Raw genomic sequence first — 25,209 nt, 5'->3', positions numbered from 1 at the left:
CTGAGGCTTTGAGGTGGTCGCCAGGGGTCGGGGGGGGACGATTTCCCCGCCGCGGGGGCCGCAGAGGATGAATCGGGGGCTCTGCTAAGGTTAGGCCGTGGGGGTGGAGAGCAGTGGCAGCAGGGGCTGCGGTGGAGTCCACGGAGCGGGATGTGCGAGAGTTACTCCAGGTCGTTGTTGAGGGTCTCGGTGGCGCAGATCTGCCAGGCGCTGGGCTGGGACTCGGTGCAACTCAGCGCCTGCCACCTCCTCACGGACGTGCTGCAGCGCTACCTGCAGCAGTTGGGACGGGGCTGCCATCGGTACTCTGAGCTCTGTGAGTACCGGGCTGGGTGCGGGAGGGCTGCCTCTGCCAGTCACGAGTGACACCTCGGGGCTCCCCTGCGCTCGCTCGGCGTCCCCGAGGTGCTGGTCCTTCACCCCCACCCCGAGATCGGGTGTCGTCTCGGCCGCTGACGCCCCTCCGCTTCCACTGCCCCTGGAAACTCTAGTCATCCGCTAACTTCCCGCCGCCAGCCGGGAGCCCTGCCTGCGCTCCCGGCTCCTCGCGCTCCCACCCTTCTCTGATCAGAGATGCGCCTCGGTCCTTCTCCTCGCCTCGTTTTTGCTGCGTGTAGAACCACCTCCAGAATGCCTCACAGCCTCTTCTACTTCGGTCCTTTTCCTCCCTTGCCCGCAAACTACTACAACTAGTTGTCACAGGCGCTCCGTCTACCGGCCGTTTCTTACCAGGCTGGCCATTCTTCAGCTCATAACCACACATACTCGTTGACAGCTCTGCTCCGTTAGGGACCCTGCCTCTCCTCTGTGTATCTGTTCTCGTAGGCGGCACCTCCGTTGACTCTTTCTCAAGGCCGACTTTCTCAGTTTCAGTAAAACTTTCATTTACATCTCAGTCGCCCATTGCTTTCCTCCTTTCTGTTTTCGTGTCAGTGGTCATCGAAGTGTGGTCGAGGGGTCGTAGGCAGTTTACAAGGTTCTCCAGGTAATCTGGGCTGCAAGTACTTATGGTTGTTAAGTTTATGTCTGGTAGTGTCTATAGCTGATGGCATTTAATAATTTGGAATATTTAATAGAAGCCACACATCATCTCATTGATGTGAAGTGTGGGTGTGGAGGGGAACTACTCCTCATTTAAGTTTCAGGTCATTATTTTTAAGGCGATAAGCTGAAGAACTGGGTGAAGTGTTTCATAGGATATTTTGTTTTGTTAGAAGTAGTTCCTAGACTGGAAAATTGAGACCCATGGATACACTTTACTTCTTAAGCCCCAAATTCCGTTCCAGCTTCCATAGTGCTGCCCAAATAATCTGTCCATAACACAGATCAGGTCGTGTTATTCTTAAAAATATTTCAATTGGTTACAGGCTGAAAATCTAAACTCTTAAGCAGTGCTCGGTTTCCTTTGTGAACTAGGATTTTGCTTATCTTCTGCCGTCCTGCCATCCTATTCTGCAACCATGCTGAGCTACCTGCCTCTTCTGGAACATTTTAAGCTATCCATGCCTATATGCATGCTGTGTCCTACAGTGTCTTTGCCCCCTGGTCCACCAGTAGTACTACTTATATTTTGAGATTGACTTATCACTTGCTTTAGGAAACTCATGTTATCTACTCTCATAATTCTCTGCATATTTCTGTTATGTTTTTCAACACCTTGTTTTGTAATCATCTGTGTATGTCCCTCTCCTTCCTCCTCCCCAGGAGACAAATTTATTTGTATTCTGTAACCTAGTATGGTGCCATAATATAATAGGCACCTTGGAAATATTTGAATAAATGAATGAACTGATAACCCACTACCATAATAGCTATTTAACCACTTCACTTTTTGAGTTTTAAAAATGTGTAGTTTTTGAATGCTTGGTTTCACTGATACTTCTAATCTAAATTTGGAACTCCCAAGTAACTCTCATTCACTGTTATCTTGAAAGTACCCCACCAGCACATTACTCCCCTGGCTTTTGCTTCTTTTCCCTCTCGTCCCCCTTCATGGTCCTTGAGTATACTGTTACGGTTATGCCTAGTCCAGATTGTATTTTTGCCACCGAGTTCCTTAAATAAGACAGATGTCCTGTACCTTTAGGTAATCAAAATATCCCCTGAATACATAGTTACCTTTCCTGCCTTATACACAGAACAAGAGTATGTGCTGGTGCTCCAAGTCGTCAGGTATTCCACAGTCATCGCATGATCATTGTTATGCGTTAATGTGAACCTTTTTCCTAATTACCCAATTTTCTGTAGTCGATTTTCTTGCTTTTAGTGAGAATGCAATTATCAGATACATTATTCCCCACTGTGGTTTGGTGACTTTTTCAAAATGCTAATTCCTGTTATACTTATTAGTTACAGGCTTTTTTAGATTCTTTTTGCTATACTATCCTACTTTTAAACTCGAATTCTGTAACCTCAGGTTACTGCTGTGCAGTCTTATATTCTATTCCTTTAAATCCTTTTTGTCTTTTTGACAAACATTTGTTGAACACCACTTATGAACTAAGCTCTGTGCTAGATGTTGGAGACATGAAATTACTTAGGCACAATCCCTGCCCATAAGGCGTGTACAAGGGTGTCAAAATGTCCACAAAAACAAACTGATGGAATTTGTTCCTTTAAAAAAAAAAGAGTTCTCAAGTTAAAGCAAGTATTGGAAGTTACTATTAATTCAATAAATAATGTATTTTTAAATTCCCCTAAGGTAATGATTTGTCATAGCTTTCAGGGGCAGATTTTCTGCGTATATCGTATTATGTATTAAATATCTGTATGTGCACCAAAAGCAGATGCTAAATCTTTCAGAATGACTCTTCAAGACTGGTACTCTAATGTAATAATTGCATGGTCTAGGCAGTAAATGCAAAAGGAATAGAGTAAAGGAGAGATGGGTGTGGGCTGTGGGTTCTGGGGCAGGATTACTTCTCAGGAAAGATGAGATTTAAGTTGAGCTGTGAAGTATGGTTGTTTAAAGGTGGAGAACATGTCAGGTTAGGGAAAAGCAGAACCTAGATGCCCACGTGGGGTTAAGCGTGATCAGAGTAGCAGTGAGATGGCTAGCTTGACATGTGTAGCCAGTTCATGTGGAGCGTGTTAGAGGAAACTGTTAAACAGAGTGAATGAGGTTCGAGAGGGACTTAACACACAGAGAAATTAAATCACTTGTAGAAAACACTGCATACTCCTGAGGAGGGGAACAGTGTGACGAAAGTGGTATATTAAGAAAACTGTGCTGTCGGTGAAGTGCAAGAGAGACTTAAGTGGGGAGAACTGGAAACTGTACTGAGATAGTGATAGTAGAAATAGAGAGAAAGAAAAAATTCTGAAATCTGAGGCCAAAAAAGGGAGCAGAAAGTACCAGAAGGGCTTGGGTTGACATTGCAAAGCATATGGAAGAATTCAAGATGGTTATATTTTTTAGACTGAGAGAATAATAATTCTTTTAATAGGGACAGAAGAGTTGAAATACATATCAATGTCATTAAGAGAAAGAATGACTATTAATTTTGTTTATACATAGAAGTAACCCATACTTGTAGAAAAATTCAAATACTCCGGAAGTGTTTGAAGTTAGAAGTGAAAGTCTCCCGCTTCAACTCTTTTCTTCCCTGTACTACACCTTTCATTCCCCTAGATTGTTAACTGTTGGATGTATATCCTTCCAGAACTTTTCTGCGTGTGTGTGAGCAACCATGTGTCTAATTTTTACAAACTTTGGGTTATTCTTTTTCATTTCAGAGCATGGTTTAGTTTCAGACATACTGAATTTAAAGTGATCATAGGAGATTCCAGTAAAAAAATATTGTAGGCTACTGGAATTTTCTTAGACGTTTTAAAAGATGTAGAGAACTTAAGTTCTGCCAAGGGTAGGCATAGGAGAAACTTCATTTTGTAAAGAGAATCTCGCCGTATCTAACTTTTAATCTTTTTGTCTCTATCCATTTTATATGGCGTCTTCTAATTACATTTAAAATGTATGTGTAAATTATCTTTATGATCTAAATCCTTTCTGTAAATATTCTTGGATCTGAAAAATTGATTCAATGGTATAATTCATTCAACAAATATTTATTGAGTGCCGGCTATATGCCAGCCACTGTTTTAGGTTTCAGAGACACATTATTGAACAGTAGAGAAAAGGGACATTTACTTAGCACAGCATTCTAGTTATTTGATAAAAAATAATAATAGTAATATTTATTGGGCATTTACTTTGTGTCAGCCACTGTCCCAGGTGCTGTTGACCGTCTGTCACCTCCTTTGATATTTATTCTATACCAGCTGATTGTTAGTATGAATTGTCTGTGGTGTTGTGGTTGGTTGTCAGATCATATATAAAATTGACTTTAGGAATCAGCATTCTAATATTTAAACAATATGGTGTTCTATTTAAAATCTATTAAATTCTTTCCAATACCTAGGTCTTAAATGTATAGTATATGTGATTCTGAGCTGCATATTTACTTAATAGTTTTTTCTTAATATTTTAAAAAATATTCATGGAATTTTCCTAAAATAATTTGCTTTGCTTTTGACTTTGTTTCAGATGGCCGAACAGACCCAATTTTGGATGATGTTGGTGAAGCTTTCCAACTTATGGGGGTTAGTCTCCATGAACTAGAAGACTATATTCACAATATTGAACCCGTCACTTTCCCACATCAAATTCCTTCGTTTCCTGTTAGCAAGAACAATGTACTTCAGTTTCCTCAACCTGGAAGTAAAGATGCGGAAGAAAGAAAAGAATACATTCCTGATTACATGCCACCCATTGTGTCTTCTCAAGAAGGTTTGTAATTTTTTGTCTGTTTCTTGCTCGTGTATTTGTAATTATTTTAATGGGGTTTTTAATCTTCTTAGTTTTCCTAACTGAATTATATGAAATGCTATGCCAACATATACATTCTAGAAATGCAATCAAAATATTTTCATGTTAGTTACAAATTATTCTAACCTTTAAGACAACAGACTTGCGGCTGGCATCACCAGGCAGAGCGGTGGCATGATCAAGGTTATGTCTGATGAGGCCTTTATTTCCTTTCTCAGTTTTAAGTAGGGGAGAACAGAGTGTGATCACAGAGAGAAGCCTTTCAATAGACGTAGTGTATGAGAATGGGATGTTAAGTAAATTAGAAAACCTTTGAAACAGAAAAATGGGAGTAGCTCCCCCCCCCCCCTTATTATAAAGGTGAGTTGGATGATACTGGAAACAGTGAGTGAGTGAACATTCACTAATATTATGCAGATTTATCTCCATTTTTTTATGATGAGTAGAAATGTTTATTGTTTGGTCATAGAGAATTTGTGATTATAAAATAATAGCTAATCAGACATAGTAATCAGTCATTGCAGAGTTCCTTTTTTCCTGAATAATTTTATGTGTTGGTCATTTAGGTTCACTAAGATTCTAAAGAGATACATAAGTAAGTTGTGGTCTCTAACGCGAGTACACAATATTTTTTCTTGTAAAAATGGAAAAGTAGGGGCCGGCCCCGTGGCATAGCGGTCAAGTGTGTGCACTCCGCTTCTGGTGGCCCGGGGTCGGATCCCGGGCGCACACCGACGCACCGCTTGTCAGGCCACGCTGTGGTGGCGTCCCATGTAAAGTGGAGGAAGATGGGCACAAACGTTAGCCCAGGGCTGGTCCTCCCCAACAAAAAGAGGAGGATTGGCAACAGATGTTAGCTCAGGGCTAATCTTCCTCACCAAAAAAAAAAAAGAAAAAAAACATGGAAAAGTTGCAATTTATTTTTTTCTTTTTTAAATTCTAAAACTATAGATGTACTTCAGGACAATGCAAATGATGGCAGAAATAACTTTTATTTATAATTTTTTTATTGATGTACAGTTCAGTGGCATTAAGTACATTCACATTGTTGTACTGCCATCACCACCATCCATCTCCAGAACTTTTTCATCTTCCCCAACTCTGTAACCATTAAACAGTAACTCCCCATACCCCCTCTCCAGCCAGCCCCTGGCAGTCACCATTCTATTTTCTGTCTCTGAATTTGACTACTCTAGGTACGTCATATGAGTGGAATCTTACTTATCCTTGTGTCTGGCTTACTTCAAGGTTCATCCATGTTGTAGCATGTGTCAGAATTTCCTTCCTTTTTAAAGTTGAATAATATCCCATTGTGTGTATATACCGCATTTTGTTTATCCATTCATCCATCGATGGATATTTGGGTTGTTTCCACCTTTTGGCTCTTCTGAATAATGCTGCTATGAACATTGGTGTACAAATATCTCTTTGAGTCCCTGCTTTCAGTTTTTTGGGATGTATACCCAGACATGGAATTGTTGGATCATATGGTAATTCTATGTTTAATTTTTTGAGGAACAGCCATATTGTTTTCCACAGTGGCTGTACCATTTTGCCTTCCCACCAATAATGCCCCAGGGTTCCAGTTTTTTGCAATTCATTTCTTATAATCTCCTGTTCCACTTTAATAGCTTTTTGGAGTGTTACCTATTTGTTTCATGAACTAGCTTTAGACTTGGAATAAGTTGTCTTACAATCTGTGTGTCACTGTTGCCTCATCTGAAAAACTGGGTAAAAACTGGCCCTACATGGAAGAGATTTATTGTGGATTGGTGCATCATCATCAAACACTCTGATCTTGGGTGCAGTAGACTCTACTGAATAGTGCTGGTGCTGTAATTAAATGTGCTAGAAGTGAAGCACTGGTATGCATGCTTGGTAATAGCCGTGATAGGTATGAAAAGAACTTGCTGTACCCTTTTGGAAAGCTATCATAGTTTTCTGCTTTGAGTCCCTTGGGAAATAGACTGTGTTTGACAGCTTAGCACTTCTCTCCTTCTAGTTCTTGGAGACTCAGTACTGACTGAAGGTGGGAATCAGCATCACCAGTGCTTCACACAGGGCATGCCTTCAGTAAATGTTCTTGAACTGAGTTAAATTAAACACCATTTGTAGAGTCTTGCTTATGGAAGTTCCTTCTTTCTCCTCCTTTCCAGGCCTAACAGCAGGACTTGGAAATCTACAGATGCATCTCAGTCATCCCCAACTTCCCTTAGTAACTGCTTAAGATTCTCTCTCCTCCCCATCTTGGAATTTATTTGTATGTTGCTTTTATTACCTTTGAGGAAATCTTACTCTTTATAGCCCCCATGTAAAGTTGGTCTCTTTAACCCCTCATTCTTGAATGTCAGTGTTTTTGATCTAGAAACCTATGTTTGTCACAACTTCTCTACACATATATTTATTTAAAGATATAACAGATGCATTTCAATATCAGCTTTATCAAAGGAGGGTTTCTGGAGTGAGGCCTGGTGGTAGCTGGATTGAAAAGAACTCTTTTCTCTTGTGGACAGGCCATGTGTGTCAGGTAGGCCTGGAATTTCCTTCTTTGCTATTGTCATTAAATATGATTCATTAAGCATCCTAGACATCTTTATGGAGGTAGTGCTAAGTTAATCCATGGTGTGTCCTCTTGTACTTTAAGAATAACCTTTGTATGGCTCTGAAATTTTTAGCTAAAAGGCCACTTAGAAGTACAGAGAATTTGGAATTGTGCTAAGAAAACATGAATGGTAATCAAAAACTGGGAGAAAACTTAAGGTGGAGGAAGTCAGAGGAAAGTGAAGGAAAGACCCTAATGTAAATAACTGGCACATCAGTGATTCTCCAAATGAAAGATGATGATGAGTCTTATATCAGTGAATTAGACAGGGGCAAAGTTCAACAGCCAAGACTTATGTGCAGTATCAATGGGAATGTGATTGAACCAGAACTACTATCTTCTCTATTTTAAAAATTTTAGTCCCTTTTCTCTGTGCCTTTTGGAGCTTTCTAAATCTAACTATTTTGTGGTTTGCACACCTTTCTGTCTCCTATTATACCTCCTATTTTATAGTTAAATTGCTTAATTTTTGTTTTTTTCTGCCGTTTTTAAAAATTTGGACTCGGACATATGATTAATCTTTATCCTTAATTCACACACAGGCTCATCTTGGTGCATGTATAACCTGCATTTATTCATTTAGAGAGTTATTTAATTATTTTTAATAATGTAGTAAGCTGTAACAAGCTCACTACTCAAAAGGCTAGGACTTTGATAATAATCAACATTTAACCATTTGCTCCCTCTTGTTGTATTTTTACAGCATGCAAATAATACACAATGAAATTCTCTCAAAGTGATATGGTTATCGTGTTTAAATTCTGCCGAGGAAATGTAACTAAGATATCAGATTTATATTGGGTGGTGAAGGAGCATGAAAAACAGTTTAGTGATTTTAGATACTGACTTCTGTCTGAAGTTACTGTAGTAAATTTTTGAGTTTCTCTTCTGGATTATTTTAAGCAAAAGAAGAAACTTGTTTCATTTGAAGTTTTAAGCAACATAAATTATAAACATTTTAAAAGGAAAATAACATAAGCCTTGGACACTTCTTTTTTCAGCTTTCAACTATGGCTTCTCCAAGGAGCAGAAATATTGCTGATTCATCAGATAAGCATATGGTTCATAAGGATGCAATAAGTGATAGACAGTACAATAAGATGCTTATCAAAACCTTTTCCCCCTGTTCAGGGAAAAGGATATAAAATGCAGTTCTGTGGTGACCATTTTTTAATATAGCCACACAAGTCAACTTAATAAATCATTTACAATCTGAGATCTTTCTTTTCATCAGTACAGCATGTTAGAAAGTTCCTAGTCTTCTGATTGGTGGTGCAAAGTGTGATCCAGACGTGAACAACTTTGATAATAACACCGGTTGGCCAAGTTCTTTATTTTCCTTCTATTTTCTTAAGAGCCACAGACAGGACCAGACTTTGGTCATAAAATATTATTAGCAAAATGCTACTTCTCTAAAGTCATGTACTGAAGTACTGAAGTACTGGGGCTACCTTCTTATCAATCCTTCAACTTGGTTCAAGTCAAAAAAGCACTTAAATGTCTTCTCTTCCTGTACCACTAAGTACTCTGGTGAGTGTGTGAGTAGAAGGCCTGAAGCGGTAGCAGGCTGTAGTGGAAACAGCACGAGCTTCATGGAGCCATTTGGACGTGACTCAACTAGTTATCGAGTTTATGGTCTTGCCAAGTTACTTTGCCTTTCCAAACTTTGTATTCTTCATCTGTAAAATAGGTGTAATAATAGCTACCACATGGGTGATAGTGAGGATTAAGTGATATATTTTGTAGGACATTTATATAAAATAGGACAGTGCTTAACACATAAGACACACAACAGTGAATGTTAGTTCTCTTCCCATTTTGCCTTCCTCACTCTTTTTTTTTTTATAATTTTTTTTGTGTGTGTGTGAGGAAGATCCGCCCTGAGCTAACATCCATGCCAATTCTCCTCCTCTTTTTGCTGAGGAAGACTGGCCCTGAGCTAACATCTATTGCCAATCCTCCTCCGTTTTTTTCTCTTTTTCTCCCCAAAGCCCCAGTAGATAGTTGTATGTCATAGTTGCACATCATTCTAGTTGCTGTATGTGGGACGCTGCCTCAGCATGGCTGGACAAGCGGTGTGTTGGTGTGTGCCCAGGATCCGAACCTGGGCCACCAGTAGCAGAGCGCGCGCACTTAACCACTAAGCCGTGGGGCTGGCCCCGCCTTCCTTACTCTTAAGGAGTTCGTTTTTAATTGAAATACAATATACATTTATGAGGTAACTCTACAATAAGAATAAATTTAAAACAATCTTAATCATATGCTTAGGGGCTAAGGGAAGGCAAACCTAATAGCTGGGCTAGGGTAGGTACTTGACTGAGGAACTATTTGACTGCTGGTGATGTGAAGATGATAGAAGAGGGGATGATATAGAAGGAATTTTTGCCCCTCACATCTGATTATATGCTTAGAAATGAGACTTCTTTGAAAATATTTTATAAATGCACATTTTGCTTAGACTGTTAGAGTTCTGAAGGCTTGGTACCCAGTGTGTTTTATCCAAGAACATTCTCTCCCCAGCTTGTCATACATATTTTCAGATTCACACCAATAACATATTTTTTGCTCCCTATTTTGTTGTGCTGAAGAATGTCTGAAAATAGTGTACTATGCTAAACTCATTGTTTGGTTATCAGAGTGTGGTCGCTAGACCATGGTCTATGAGGGTCTTTTAGGTGGTCCATTGATTGGTCCAAAATATCTACGTGAGAAAGACAAGAGAAGTAGAAACCGTTTACTCTGCTTTACTTATTGCAGGAAACTTACCAAACTTGGTAAAGATACTGTGATGTTGCTACTTTTAAAAAATTTTAAATAGACTTTATTTTTTAGAGTTGTTTTAGATTTACCGAAAAATTGAGAAGATAGTACAGAGAGTTCCCTTATGTTCTGTACCCAGTTTATACTTAATATACCTGGGTAATACTGCACTTTTTTTCAACATGTTTGTGTTACTTTTGTTAATTATTTTAAACCCGTAACATCTTACATCAGTATGGTACATTTGTTATTGTTAATGAACCAGTAAGATATGTGTTTGTTAACTAAAGTCTGTTATCTTTAGTTTTTTCCTAATGTCCTTTTTCTGTCCCAGGATCCCATCCAGGATGCCCATTATGTTAGTTGTCATGTCTTCTTAGGCTCCTGTTGGCTGTGACAGTTTCTCAGACTTTCCTTGTTTTTCATGACCTTGACAGTTTTCAGGAGTACTGGTCAGATATATCACAGAATGCTCCTCTATTGGAATCTGTCTGAGGTTTTCTCATGATCAGGCTGGGGTTATGAGTTTTTGGGGAGGCAGACCTCAGAGGTAAAGTGCCCTTTTCATCACATCATATTAAAGGTGCATGCTGTCAGCATGATTTATCACAGCTGACGTCGACCTTGACCACCTTGCTGAGGTAGCGTGTGTCAGGTTTCTCCACTGTGACGTTACTCTCTTTTCCCTCTTCCCATACCGTCCTCCTTGGAAAGAAGGCACTAGGCACAGCCCACACTTGAGGACTCGTGAGGTACATGCCCCCTCTTTGAAGATGGAGTATCTCCATAAATTAAACTCTTCTGCAGAAATTATTTGGATCGCTTCTGGATTTGTCTCTTCTCCCCCAGGGGTTCCTGTTTTTCTTATGAAGCCCTTTCAAAAAATGAACATTTACGGGTTTAAAATAATTAACAAAAGTAACACAAACATGTTGAAAAAAAGTGCAGTATTACCCAGGTATATTAAGTATAAAATGAAAGATCCTCCTCCCTTTCCTCATATTCCCATTTCCCGAGAATGACCTTGTTTAACAGGTGTGAATCCTTCTAGATCTTTCATCAAATATTTTGACCCCTTAGACTCAAGAATCCATGTCCTCTCCAGCACCTACCATTCATTTCTCAGGCTGCTGCAATCTGACTTCTACTCCAGTCCTTTTCTTGAAACAGCTCTGACTGACAGCATCAGTTACCACCTAACTGGCTGACCTAAAGTAAAGTTTTATCCTCACTGATCCTCTTTTTGGGGGGTATAGCTTAGTGAATTATTATAAGGCAACCACCACCCCTTTCAAGACATAAAACTTTACCAACTACCCCAGAAGCCCCTCCATGTGCCCAGCCCCAATCACAGCCTCCTCCTCCCTCCCTCCAAAAATAACCACTGTTCTAACTTTATAGGGATTACTTCTTTGCTTTTCCTTATAGTTTTATCAGCCAAATGTGTATCCCTGGACATTTTAGCTTAATTTCTTCACACATACCCCACCTTTCTTACTTCACATGTCTTTTAGTCTCTTATAATCTACAGGTCCCCCCCCAACCGTGTCCCTGCCAAATCCCTGTCTTTTTCTTATAATGTATTTGTGGAAGGATCTGGGTCGTTTGACTTACAGGATTTCCCACTGTCTGGATTTTGCTGACTGTGTACCCATAGTGCAGTTCAATGTGTTTCTTGCAAATTGGCAACAAGAATCTGAGGCTCGATTAGACTCCAGTTCAGTACCTTTGGCAAGATATATGTAGTGTTGTGTTCCTTTATCAGGAAGCTAGTAATGTCTGGTTTTCACTTTTTTTGATATTAGCAGTGTTTTTTTTTTTTTTTTTTTTTTATATTTTATTTATTTATTTATTATTTTTTGCCCCCAAAGCCCCAGTAGATAGTTGTATGTCATAGCTGCACACCCTTCTAGTTGCTGTATGTGGGACTCGGCCTCAGGATGGACAGAGAAGTGGTGCCTCGATGCGCACCCGGGATCCGAACCCGGGCCGCCAGCATCGCAGCGCGCGCACTTAACCACCAAGCCACAGGGCCGGCCCATATTAGCAGTGTTGATGCTTAATGCCTAGATCCATTAATTCATTAGGGGTTGCAAGGTAATGATATTCTATTGTTTTGTTTTTATTTCATTCTTTAGTTGGAATAATTTTATAAAGAAATCGTTCCTCTCATCCACTATTTAGCTACTTAGTGGTACAGTTCATATAGGGAAAGCAGGATAAATGCTTGATTCTTTCATTTTGTATACCCACTTTTCAAAATAATGAATTGGTTCTTGTCATCCATAGGTGACTTATTAGTTTTTAAAAAATATATCATTATGGGGACCAGCCCAGTGGCATAGTAGTTAAGTTCCGCAGGCTCCGCTCTGGCGGCCGGGTTTGCAGGTTTGGATCCCAGGCACAGACCTATACCACTCGTCAGCCATGCTGTGGTGGCAACCCACACACAAAATAGAGGAAGATTGGCACAGATGTGAGCTCAGGGCCATTCTTCCTCAAGCAAAAAGAGGATGTTTGGCAACAGGTGTTAGCTCAAGGCCAATCTTCCTCACCAAAAAAAAAATACACACACACACATATATATCATTATGAACTCATAGATTGAAATATATTTGATAGATTTCTTTCATTATAATTCTTACCCTTATTGCAATTCAGATTGTCCCATCTTTGGCCAGTGGCAGCTTCTTCAGTCTGGCTTCTGAGTCCTTTTGACGTGATGCTAGTAGTCTTTGATAGTGTCCTGGCTATCTGGTGTATCAAAATGTTCTAGGCTCATGTTGTATATTCTTGTACCACACTTGGAATCAATTATTTTTCCAAGAAGATCTGACTTCCACAATCTGGGCACTTGGGGTACTTACTACAACTGGGTTGGTCGTCGTTTCTAGGCAATAAGTAAATATGTATTTATACTCATGTATAACATATAGGTGCATGTGGATGGATAGACAGACAGACATATAATAGACAGGGTACCTCAGGAGTTCAGACAGATATTTCCAATTCAAATTCAGGTCTATAGAGTTTTTGTTTTTTATGTTATGTCAGTAAATACTTTTGTCCATAACAAGAATTCGGGTTCCTAAGGATAAAGAAGATAATAGGATTGGAATATTCCGTAATTACTCATTTGCCGTATCCTAGATTACTCATACAGTATTAATACTGATACTACCATTCATGATTACTGAAACAGGTGAACAAATTTTTGTTTGCTTATGCTATCCTATAACCCCAATTTTCTATGATTGTACTATATCTACATTGTCAGATCATATAGCTACTTCCTTTGAGGTCTGTCACCTGATTTCTGAGTTTTTCTAATTTTGATTTATGTTCTTTCATTTCTTTTAGAACATTTTAAAATACTAGAACATTACAGTTTTCATCTATTTTTTGAGTATATGTTTGTTGTATAGTTTCATTGTCTATAGGGATATTATTTTGGTATTTAATCTCCTTTTTCTTAAAGAAATTGTGTATGTGAGTATAGTTTCTCTGAACATCTAGAAGGAAGTTTAGGGTGGTGGTTCTAACTTTGCAGTGCTCCCTCTTCTGTTGTTTTTGTGTAATGTTCAGAAGTAGGGTGCTCGCTTTCTGAGGTTTTCTGACTCGATTTTCTTCCCTCCTTTTTATCTGGATCTTCTCTTTCTGTAATGCTGGTTTTCCTTTTCCTTTCCGGCTCAGCTGTGATTCTGGCCCCAGCAAGTTTTTTCTCAGTGGGCTCTGTCCTGGAGAGAGTGCCGAAGAGTCGCATTTGAAAGCTTGGGGGGTGACTCCTGGCCCCTCTAGATCTCACTCTGGCTCCTGTTACTCACCCGTTCTGGAAGAAGCCTGGCCCTTCTCAGCCTCAGGCACTCTTCTCACGTGGCCTGCCAGGCTTCCAGTGAATACCTGCTGGCTTTTTGAGGTTCTCCTCTTTCAACCCAGTCTCCCCGTTGCTTCTCACCGCTTGCCCCCTGCACGGACGGGTAATACTCAGGTCCTGTGGCTCTTGGTGGTTGGTCCTCACGCCTTGTATTTTGGTGTCGATGGGTATACTTTGTCACCTCACTATGTTAGTTGCTCTATTTTTGTGTGACAATTTGGGAAGATCCAAAAACATTTCCACAGCTGCCACTTTCTTCCTGGGATTCCCTTCGCCGAAGCTTCTTGCTGCGTTTATTACTTTTGGAAACTCCTTGAAACTACTTTCCTTCAGTGACGTCATGCTCTCTTAATTCTCCTTGTATGACTAATTCATTCTCTATGCCTTTCATGGGCTCATCTTCCGTGGCTCTTCTACCTCTAAAATGTTGCTGCTCCCCAAATTTTATTCTTAATCTATTACTTTTGTTACTTTCCACAGTTTCAATGTGTGATCTTGTCTACTTTCATGGTTTCAGCTCTCATCTGTATATGATGACACCCCAAACTCTGTCTCCAGACCACACCTTTCAGACTCTGTATCCAGTTGCCAGTTGGCCGTTTCCACATTGCCCACAGGCACCTCAAATCTGTATGTCAAAAGCTACGCACGTTTTCTTACCCTTAATACACCTAGTATTATCTGCTTCAGTTGGTGGCCCCATCTTCTGCCCGCTCAGTCTAGATATGTGAGCATTGTCTTTGACCCCTTCCCTCATTCTGCTCCTTCATTCCCCATAACCAATTCTGCTAATTTTGTTTCCAAAAAATTTCTAAAATACTACCCCATCCTTCCCTTTGTTTAAACCTTTATCTCTTACCTGAACTAGCCTTGTCTTCCACGATAAATTGTTAAATAAAAAGTAAGTGTATTCCTAGTATAAAACCCTTTGTTAGCTTCCTACCACTTACAGGTACAGTGAGCAACCCTTGTTTCTCAGAGAAAACCAAAAATGTCTATGGAGAGCAATTTCTTTTGTTGATTCAAAGTAAAAATAGCTTTAATCGTTCTAGAGAAATGATGTTTATTCTTACAGCTTAGATTACTTACTAAATGAATAGAAGAATGTTAATGAGGAAATTTGCAGTGCTTTTCAGTCACTAAAATATTAATATTTGTGTTTGTTTGAAAATAGAAATATAAAAGCAGCCTTGAGATAATTTATCCTTGATATCACATGGTGTTTTCATAAGCATTATCTCATTTAATCTTGAAACAGCCCTAAAGGTAGATGCCATTATCGTTCCCACTTTACAGAAGGAGTAGTGGAAGTTCAAAAAACTGGGTGCACTAACTTGCCTGTGTTACATTGTGAATTGAGAGCAGAACTGAAGTAGGATTTGGTTGATTCCATTCAGTGCTGCATTTATGGGTACCCACTATGGGTCCAGTCCTATGCAAGGACCCTGAATTGAAGGTAGAGAGTTGAGTAAGATGTCCTCCCTCCCCATTTTTGGCCTTTATTCTGTGATGGTTGAAAATCGCTGCTTGGGTCGGACTTTCCTAAGAGGAGCAGTGCCATCGTCAAGCCAGTGTTCGTAATGGACAGGCTTGCAGGATGCTCCTGCCCGAGTCCAGCCTCACACCTAGCCCCTCCTTTGACCCTCTCAGATACTCCCCCTTGTCACCTTGCAGGGCAGGTATGCGATGGTCTGGGCAAAGTGTATTCTTTGTATCCAAGGTAGTTGCCTGCACGTATTGTGTTATGTTTTTCTTAATCCTACAGCATGTGAGCCAAAAGGTTGTCTCTGAAATGATATCAAGGGCTGATATGTGGTGACTTGCCCGTGATGTTCAGTACAAATTTCTTAGCATAAGCCTGTAGGGCCCTCCATGATGAGACTTCTGCCTACTTTACATATTAATTTCCTGCCCCTCATTGCTTCAGGATTTAATCTCCGTAGTCATTAACTTGCTTATGTTTCCCCAAAGGAACTGTGTGCCTCTGGATCTTTATTCAGGCTGATTTGGAGTTCCCCTCCCTCACCATGCTCCTTTGGGTGCCCATATAATATGTATCTCTACCATCACACTTAACATATTTTGTTATAACTATTGGTTTCATTTGTCTCCAGAACTTACACTGGGTCTTGCTTCCTCTCTAAATCCTACACTCATTCTCCATTCCACATTTTATTACACAAAACCTGAAGTCCTGGTACTGTACCTGAAAGGTAAATTCAGGACACAGAGAAAGTTACTGACTGCTCTCCTTAGGGAATTTGTTCAGAATGTTGGGGAAGCTGTCTCAAAAAGTAACTTATCCAAAGTAACACAGCTGTTAAGTGACAGAGATGACAGTCAGTCCCAGGTTTCTTAGTCTTAGCCCAGTATCCTTTACATCATTCATTACCCTAGTATTATTCTCAGAGTACAGATTTATCATGTGACTCTTCAAGTTTTTTTCTTTTCCTTTTCAGTTTGATTCTTCAATGCAGTTACTTTTAAAAAAAATCATGTTTTGATAACATCTTATTTGATTCTTTTACTCATGTTACTTTTTCTCATTATTATTGTTATCCTTGGACATGGATTTTTTACCTATAGAATAAAAATTAAATTAGGTTTTTCAAAAAATATGGGTATCTTTGCTTTGCATTCAAATCATCAAATTTAGCCCCTGAGTAGAGATGTATACATTTCAAAAGAGAGAATAAAAGTACCAGCATACACAGATATGATAAACTACAATTTATGGTGGACTTTGCCAGAATTCTCTTTCCTACTAAAATTTTTTTCCTTTAATATGTCTGAATTTATAAAAGTAAGAGCACATTTCCAATGTTATAATAAAATAGTTTTTGTGTTTCTAAATCAACAAAGGAATCATACCAAATGCCTTAGAAAAATTAAGTATTTTGATGTTTTACTTACTACAACCACCATATTATTCTGTTTTGCCCTCTCCCAGGCATCCAGAACAGAAAAAAATATTTTATTATTTTTTTTCCAAATTTTAAAATTTCCAGAAGTTTAATATTTCTCTTATCTACAGTTATATTTTTTTGGAAGATTTCCTGCATGTGCACGTGTGTGTGTGTGTGTGTGTGTGTGTGTGTGTGTATGTGTGTGTAAAGGGAGGGAGGTCGAGGAGGAGGGCAATAGATGTTACATGGCTGACTTGGTATAAGAGCCCAAAATTAATGCTTTTGATATAAGTGAGGATTTATTCTGTCTTGCTTTCCTGAATTTGAATCTTACTTGGGACAGTGGAGTATTGTGCTTTATTTAACTAAGTACCTACTATAGCTACGTAGAGCTTTCTTACTTCAGATAAAATAATATCAAGTTATTTGCCTCATTTACAGTGCTTACATACTGATCATGTGCCATTGGTCAAAAGGAAATTCAAACTCACTTTTTCATTCCTTCACCAAGTAGCGATGGAGCGCCTACTGTGTGCCAGGCATGCAGCTTATTTCTGGAGATGCAGATGTGACAAAAAAGGAAGGGCTGTCTTTGCTTTCCTGGAGCTTCCAGTCTGCATGGGAAAGAAAGAGTAGACTATTATTCATGTATGATTTTAAAGTGTAACTTGGGATATTTACCTAGTATGCTATAAGGAATGAGGGAATCAATGGGTATTTTTTAAGTAGCTGGGATAAGATGATTAGAGTAGTAAAATCTGGTGGTAATGAGAAGGCTGGACTCAAGAGAGAGAAGACAATTGTTAAAGGGTCTTGTTAGAGCTTGTGGCAGTCATCCAAAGGAGACAGGATGGGCCCTGAATTCTGACTGGGAAGAGGTGCAGAGGAAGGGCCAGGTGTGAGAAATGTTGAATGGACAGGATTTGGTGATGAATAAGTTGTAGAGAATATGATAGAGGAGCCAAGTTTCAAGCTTGGGAGACTGGGTGAGTAATCTAAATATCTAAAAATCTAGATCTTTTTTTTTTAATTTTTTTTTTTTTGGTGAGGAAGATCGGCCCTGAGCTAACATCTGCCAATCCTCCTCTTTTTGCTGAGGAAGACTGGCCCTGGGCTAACATCCATGCCCATCTTCCTCCACTTTATATGGGACACCGCCACAGCATGGCTTGACAAGCAGTGCATCGTTGCGTGCCAGGGATCCGAACTGGCAAACCCCGGGCCGCCACAGCAGAGCGCGCGCACTCAACCGCTTGCGCCACTGGGCCAGCCCCTAAATATCTAGATCTTAAATAGACTGTGCTGATCTGGAGTTAAAATTTAGAACGAACCTTACATCCCTCAGGTGATGCTCTAGCATAACCTTTTATTTATTTTTTAAAAAGAGGAATGGGGGGCCAGCCTGGTTGCGCAAGCAGTTAAGTGCGTGTGCACCGACGCACTGCTTGTCAGGCCATGCTGTGGCCGCGTTGCATATAAAGTGGAGGAAGATGGGCGTGGATGTCAGCCCAGAGCCAGTCTTCCTCAGCAAAAAAAGAGGAGGATTGGCAGATGTTAGCTCAGGGCCAATCTTCCTCACAAAAAAAAAAAGAGGAATCAGGTAGATTGGAGATTATATAATCTGGCGCGAACCTGGGACCCAGGGCAGACTTTGTTGCTTGTTAACAGCAGCAGATGCACTTTCTTTAAGAAAGGCCAGGTTTACTTATTTCTGTTGTTATTGCTATTATTACTAGTTTACTTACAGAGTGCCCACTCTGGGCCGGGCACTGTGGCCCATGTTGGCAGTGCAGAGGCTCTCCTTTCATTGACCTCATGGTGTAGCGAGTATATTTAAAGATGGTCCTGTTTGTCATTGTCGGATACTGAATTATTCTTTGAGTTCTTAGAACAGAGATTCTGGAAAACACCTAACATTAGTTTTGTTATAAAAGATTAAACATTAACCTTGAGTTTATTAGTTTAGGGCTTAAAGTTATATGTAACATTTGTACAATGATGCCTGCTGTTCGCTTTAGTCATGTTATGTTTGACTACCAAAAATTTGTAGCTGGGTATTTCATTGAAGAATCAAAATTTAAAGCCATTTTTTTACTGTCTCCCCAATATAGTATGCCTAGTCTTTCCTCTCCCGAGCCCTAGTTCCCACATTTGTGAAATGGGAATATAGCCTCCATGGGATTGTTCTTATGACTGAAGGAGATAAATGTTATCTATTATTATGGGTCTTCGATATGGCCTTCTGAGAGCAGGCCCACCTTTACAATTTCTTCCTGAAAATCTCAACACCAAGTATAATGGTTGTCATTGCATTATGCCCTGAAAAAACACAGTCCAATAAATGTACACACTTGTAATAATGCCCACGCTGTTCTTTCTAATGTGGAAATTCTAGCTTGGTGTGTAAAGTGCTGTGGCGGAGAGTAGGACTCAGTTCTCATCTGCTTAGAGGACTTGCCTGCATTCTGGTTAAGTGAGCTACCGTTCCCCCTTTCCCATGTACACTGCACTTCCAGCCGCCACAGGTTCGTTGACTCACCGTGAAGACCATAGCATCACTCAGAATTTTAAAGTGAAGATGTATGTGAATATGCAGGTTGTTCTGGCCAGATCTTTGCAATTATCTTTTAAATGTCTCTCTGTCTCTTCCATTGTTTAGTGGTAATAGACTTTAGTTTTATGGATCCACTTTAAGTAACTTTCAATTAACTTTTTCTAACCCTTAGACATATTTAAGAATTTTTATTTTAGATTATACTTAAATGTAGTTGTTTGCATCTAATTTTACCATAGGAAAGAAGCATTACTTTCTCTTCTTGTTTTCCCCTCCCCACAGCCCCAGGGCGTGGTTGTATATCCTAGTTGTAAGTTGTTCTAGTTCTTCTATGTGAGCCACACCACAGCATGGCAACTGACAGACAGGTGGTGTGGTTTTGTGACCGGGAAGCGGACCTGGGCCGCTGAAGCAGAGCGTGCCAAACTTTAACCACTAGGCCATCAGGGCTGGCTCTCTCTCTCTTTTTTTTTTTTTGTTGTGAGCATTGTGATGTTATGTTACAGTGTTGATTAACTGTTAATGTTTTGTGCTAATACACTGCCATGTGCACAATTAACACTCATTAATTGATTATTTCTCCCTCATGTAATCAAACTTGGTTTAAATTTATAATTCATTTTTATCAAGTGTTATGTAGAACACATGTAATGTTTAAATATACTCTGCTGGTTAGTAATAATTATCATGTTTTATTCTTGCCGGAGGCTTCAAATTCTGCAGTCTAAACAAGAAAACTGATTTCTTTTTTAATGTGGAAGTGATTATAGTTGAGTACTATAGGTGGCACTCTTTCCTCGTCTGTTAGTGTTAATGAGTATCCAATTAAATGCCAAAAAAATATTTTCAAAGTCTTAAGGAAAAGCATACAACTTAAACCATTGATGGCTTGTTTTAGAAAGAAAAATAACAATTTTGTTAATAATTTAGCTTCTATCGAACTTTATTTGTTGGAACAGATACATAGGAATATATTTAATATTTATTTTCCTTAAGGAAACTTTTGTGTCTTGAAAAGAATTCCTTTTTCCATTTAGTAAAGGCTTTATGTTATCCTTTTTGAAACTCTAGATTTTCTTATTAAAAATTTGAAATTATTATCCATGAGTATCTACTTTTTCTTCCATGTTTTGATTTTTAAACATTATCTTCAAAGTCCCGTTAGAAGATACTTTAAAAATAAACACATTTTCCCCTTTGTAACATAAGTTTTCCTTATTTTTCAGTGTGCTCATCCCTTTTTTATTTATGAAGAGAATATTTGGTTTGTTGAAGTAGTTAATACTGTTTTCTTTTACTCTTTTTATTCAAACTATGTTCTGCTTTTTTCACTTAACATTTTTGTTGTATGTTTTCCCTGTTCCTGCGTATATTTACTAATTTTTTAGTGAATGTACCATAATTTACTTAGACATTCTCTTTTTTAGACACTTTTAATGCTTTTAAGTATTATAATGTTGCATCAAATATCTTTGTGCATATGTATTTTTTTAAATATTATTTCCTTATGAGAAATTCCCAGGATAAGAGTTTTTAGGTCAAAGGTATAAATACATTTATGGTTTATAACATGTATTACACATTGCTTTCCAAAAGAATTATATCATTTTATGATGCCATAATGAATGTATGATTATATCAATAGCCTAGCAGTCTTAGGAATTGAATTTCCAAGCATAATTATTGTTTTTTACAAACTTAGATTAAACACATTTTGAGGGGAGGCATTTTGTTTTAAATTTTTTAGTTGAAATTTGGGAACTAAAAAAAAAAGTCTCCCACTGGAATATAACCACTGTTATTATCGTGATATAGTCCTTCAGGTCTGTGTGTGTCTGTATCTACATGTATGTGTGCACATGCCCATTTTAACATAGTTTAATTAGACCATATAATTTTATATATTGTATTTTTTAGCTTAATTAATTCACCTACATATGCTAGCCATTAAATAGCTTCTATTTTCTAGACAGTGGTAGGTAGAGGAGCAAACAGGAAATGTATAAAATAGACTTAAATGATTTGGTTTGGGTGGTTCTGTTAACCATGATAGGGTGTGCATAAGCAAGAATATGTTTGGAATACCATGGTAGTATGGAGATAATACAAGTTTGTTAAGTATTTTAATTTGAAATACTTAGTGACTATCTGTGAGTATATGCCTCATAGCAGTTAGCTATTCAGATATAGAATGATGCATGAGAGGTCTCATCTGAAATAAAGATGAAGAATATTATTCCATGTTGCTATATAGTCTTTATAACCATCATTTTAAATGACTATGTGATAGGCCATCCCTTAGTGTTGAAGATTTAGGCCTCTTCTAATTTTTAACTTGTATGAATACCACTGCAATAAATACTCTTATTCACACAGCTTTCTCAGTATTTCAGATTATTTCTTTCTTTTTTTTTTTTTTTTTGTGAGGAAGATCAGCCCTGAGCTAACATCCCTGCTAATCCTCCTCTTTTTGCTGAAGAAGACTGGCTCTGAGCTCACATCTATTGCCAATCCTCCTCCTTTTTTCCCCCAAAGCCCGTTAGATAGTTGTATGTCATAGTTGCACATCCTTCTAGTTGCTGTATGTGGGATGCCGCCTCAGCATGGCAGGAAAAGTGGTGCATCGGTGTGCACCCGGGATCCGAACCTGGGCCGCCAGTAGTGGAGCGCACGCACTTAACCGCTAAGCCACGGGGCCGGCCCCTCAGATTATTTCTTTTTTTTTTTTTGGTGAGGAGGACCAGCCCTGAGCTAACATCCGGTGCCAATCCTCCTCTCTTTTGCTGAGGAAGACTGGCCCTGTGCTAACATCCATGCCCATCTTCCTCTACTTTATATGGGACGCTGCCACAGCATGGCTTTAGCAAGCAGTGCTTCGGTGCGCGCCTGGGATCCAAACCGGCGAACCCCTGGCCGCCACAGCGGAGTGCACACGCTTACCACTTGCGCCTCCAGGCCGGCCCCTCAGATTATTTCTTATGATTGAGTTTAAAAGTTTGATTACTGATTAAAGAGTGTGAAGCTTTAAAAATTTTTTTTAAATAAAATTTCTTTAAGTATTAATTTATAGTTACCACTAGTAATATAGAATACCTGTTTTATTCCACTTTTCATTTAAAACAATGTTTCTAATTCAGTAGATTATTTTATTTACATTTTAAATTCTTCTGGTATTAACATTTAACATAATTTGAGAAAAAAATGTTCTTAACGCTCTGTGTATTGTTACAGTCAATTGGCTCTGATGTTTGTTTTTGAGTTTTATTTTTGAGCAGTTCTTACTATTTAAAAGGATTGACGTTTCATGATTTTTATTCTTTCTTAGATGATTTCAAAAGAACAAAGAGAAAATTTACCTTTTTTTTAATTAAATAAAACTCATTGTGTTTTACTGTTACCATATGTGTCCATTGAATCCTTTTATAAATCTAGGTTACATTATGGGATCTTATGGAATGTGTTTTCCTGTATCTTGAACGTTTTGCTATTTTATCATAGGAATTATTTTATTATGATTCACCATTACTCATCACTTATTCCCAACTATGCTAAAAAAAAGACAAAAAATGGAAGAATGATGAAATTGCCTAGATAAGGATGATTCAGTAGTGAAATAAATTGTCATCCTTCATTTTTCTAATTATGGGACCAGAGTATTATATTCTATTTCAAGAATATATTAAAGAAGACTGGAAACACCATCGTTTTAGTCTGCTTTTACAGATTTTTTTTTTTTTTTTTGTGAGGAAGATCAGCCATGAGCTAACATCCGTGCTAGTCCTCCTCTTTTTGCTGAGGAAGACCGGCTCTGAGCTAACATCTATTGCCAATCCTCCTCCTTTCCGCCCCCCCACAAAGCCCCCGTAGATAGTTGTACGTCATAGTTGCACATCCTGCTAGTTGCTGTACGTGGGACACGGCCTCAGCATGGCCGGAGAAGCGGTGCCTCGGTGCGTGCCTGGGATCCGAACCCGGGCTGCCAGCAGCGGAGCGCGCGCACTTAACCGCTAAGCCACGGGGTCGGCCCAGTCTACTTTTAGATTTCATTGAACACAGATGAAAATATAGAATTTTTCATTTTCTGCTTATAATGGAAAAGAGAAAAACTGACATGTTTCACAACTATTAGACAAATCAAAAGTAAATGCAATGAGATAGGAACATTTCTGGCCTCTCATGATGATGATGAAGAAATCGATCGTATAAATGAACTTGCAGACTCTGGATCTTCAGATGACAACAGCCTAGATGAATTTTCTTTAACTCAGAAATGATAACTGAACAACAGTTTTCCAGGACAAACAAGAAATACGGTTTACTAATTCAGTTAGAGATTCAACTAGGGTTTCATCCTGCAATAATATTTTTGTGACAAGAACTTAGACCTTCCCGTTTTGCTAAAAGGATATGTGACAATATTTTTTTCCTATTTTATGCTGTTATACACCAAAATTTACATGATACAAAGGATTTGCTTTGCTTAAATTCCTATTATAGTTTCTAATAAAGTTGTTTTCACTACCTTTTTTTTCATACTTCTGTAAATTATTTATAAAATGGCTTTAAAAATATGAAGGTTCCATTGGACCAGATGTCAAATGGTAATGTCTGTTTTTCCTGATATACTGAGGGTTAAAGTAAAAAATATGTGACAGATTTAATGGCATTATTGCATTTTAACACTTCTTTTTAGTGTGCAACCCTAATTATGTCTGACAGACACAATTGGGAATAAATAGAAGGAAATAGTAGTTCTGGACCAATCAGCAATGCAGTGAAAAACTCAGGAAGTCCCAGTGCCCTGGTAAAGGAGAAAAACTCACTTTTCATTTCCTTTCATGTACAGTGTGTTCAGATTGACTTTAAAGGGGACTGAGATGTAGGTCGGAAGACTTTGTCTACAGTTGAGTAGTACCTGTGTGTGGAGCCCATCTCAGCAGGCGTCTTGTCATCAGCTAACCAACCTTTTCAGGTCCCTGGACAGCTGCTGGATATCCTATTGCAAGTTAAATATGAAACAGGGATACCCGTAGTTTTACATTTAAAGGATTTCTTAAAGTTCAACTTCAAATGAAGTTGTTAATGCATTCATTTTTATTAAAGCTGGCTTTGTTGGGAAGGAAAGGATAGCTAGAACTGTCCTGTGTGGTATTAAGAAAAATGCTTTGGGAAAATAAAATGAGTGGCATAAAATTCCATACCTTTATGTATCTCTCTGGTCTACATACCATAAGTCTTCTTACAAATACTGTACAGTTGTCGAGCCTGCCAAAGGGGTATTTAACCTGCTGTGGCAGTCAAGCCCATCAGTAAACATATGTTTATAGTTTAACAAATGTTAAATGTTTCAACAAATGTTTCATGGCAAGGTTCTTTTGAGACTTTCTTTTTTCAACTTCGTCTAAATTTTAATAACAGAAAGAAACAACACCTGGTGTGTTTATATCACACCTTGAGGGAAAGAGGCTAAGTTCTGGATTTGGTGAAACTAAGTAAACAACAACAACAACACTTATACACCCCGACTTAGGTGCCACATGCTGATCTCAGGGCTTTACACACGTTGACTCATGTAATTCTCATACTAACCCTACGAGTTAAGTACTGTTGTTGTCCTCATTCTGTAGATGAGCAAACTAAGGTGTGGAGGTGATAAATAACTTTTAAGATCACACACTAGTAACTGGG

The 25,209-nt window shown here is 38.8% G+C and overlaps 1 protein-coding gene across 2 annotated transcripts in view; it reads left to right on the top strand.

Moving 5' to 3' along the window:
• TAF3 (TATA-box binding protein associated factor 3) overlaps positions 1–25,209 on the top strand; it is a 182,995-nt gene continuing 157,786 nt past the window's right edge. Inside the window, exons 1-2 of one of the 2 annotated variants that reach the window (XM_087420842.1) lie at positions 1–316; positions 4,544–4,786. In XM_087420842.1, the coding sequence (XP_087276968.1) occupies positions 151–316; positions 4,544–4,786 (409 nt within the window). In that variant the 5' untranslated portion in view covers positions 1–150. The remainder of the gene's footprint in view (positions 317–4,543; positions 4,787–25,209) is intronic. The other variant, XM_004425376.3, reaches the window with a different exon arrangement.

The sequence above is a fragment of the Ceratotherium simum genome, chromosome 32, assembly GCF_057802395.1.
Source record: "Ceratotherium simum simum isolate JZ-2026a chromosome 32, ASM5780239v1, whole genome shotgun sequence".
Lineage (NCBI taxonomy): Eukaryota > Metazoa > Chordata > Mammalia > Perissodactyla > Rhinocerotidae > Ceratotherium > Ceratotherium simum.
This window is presented reverse-complemented; position numbering and strand designations above follow the sequence as displayed.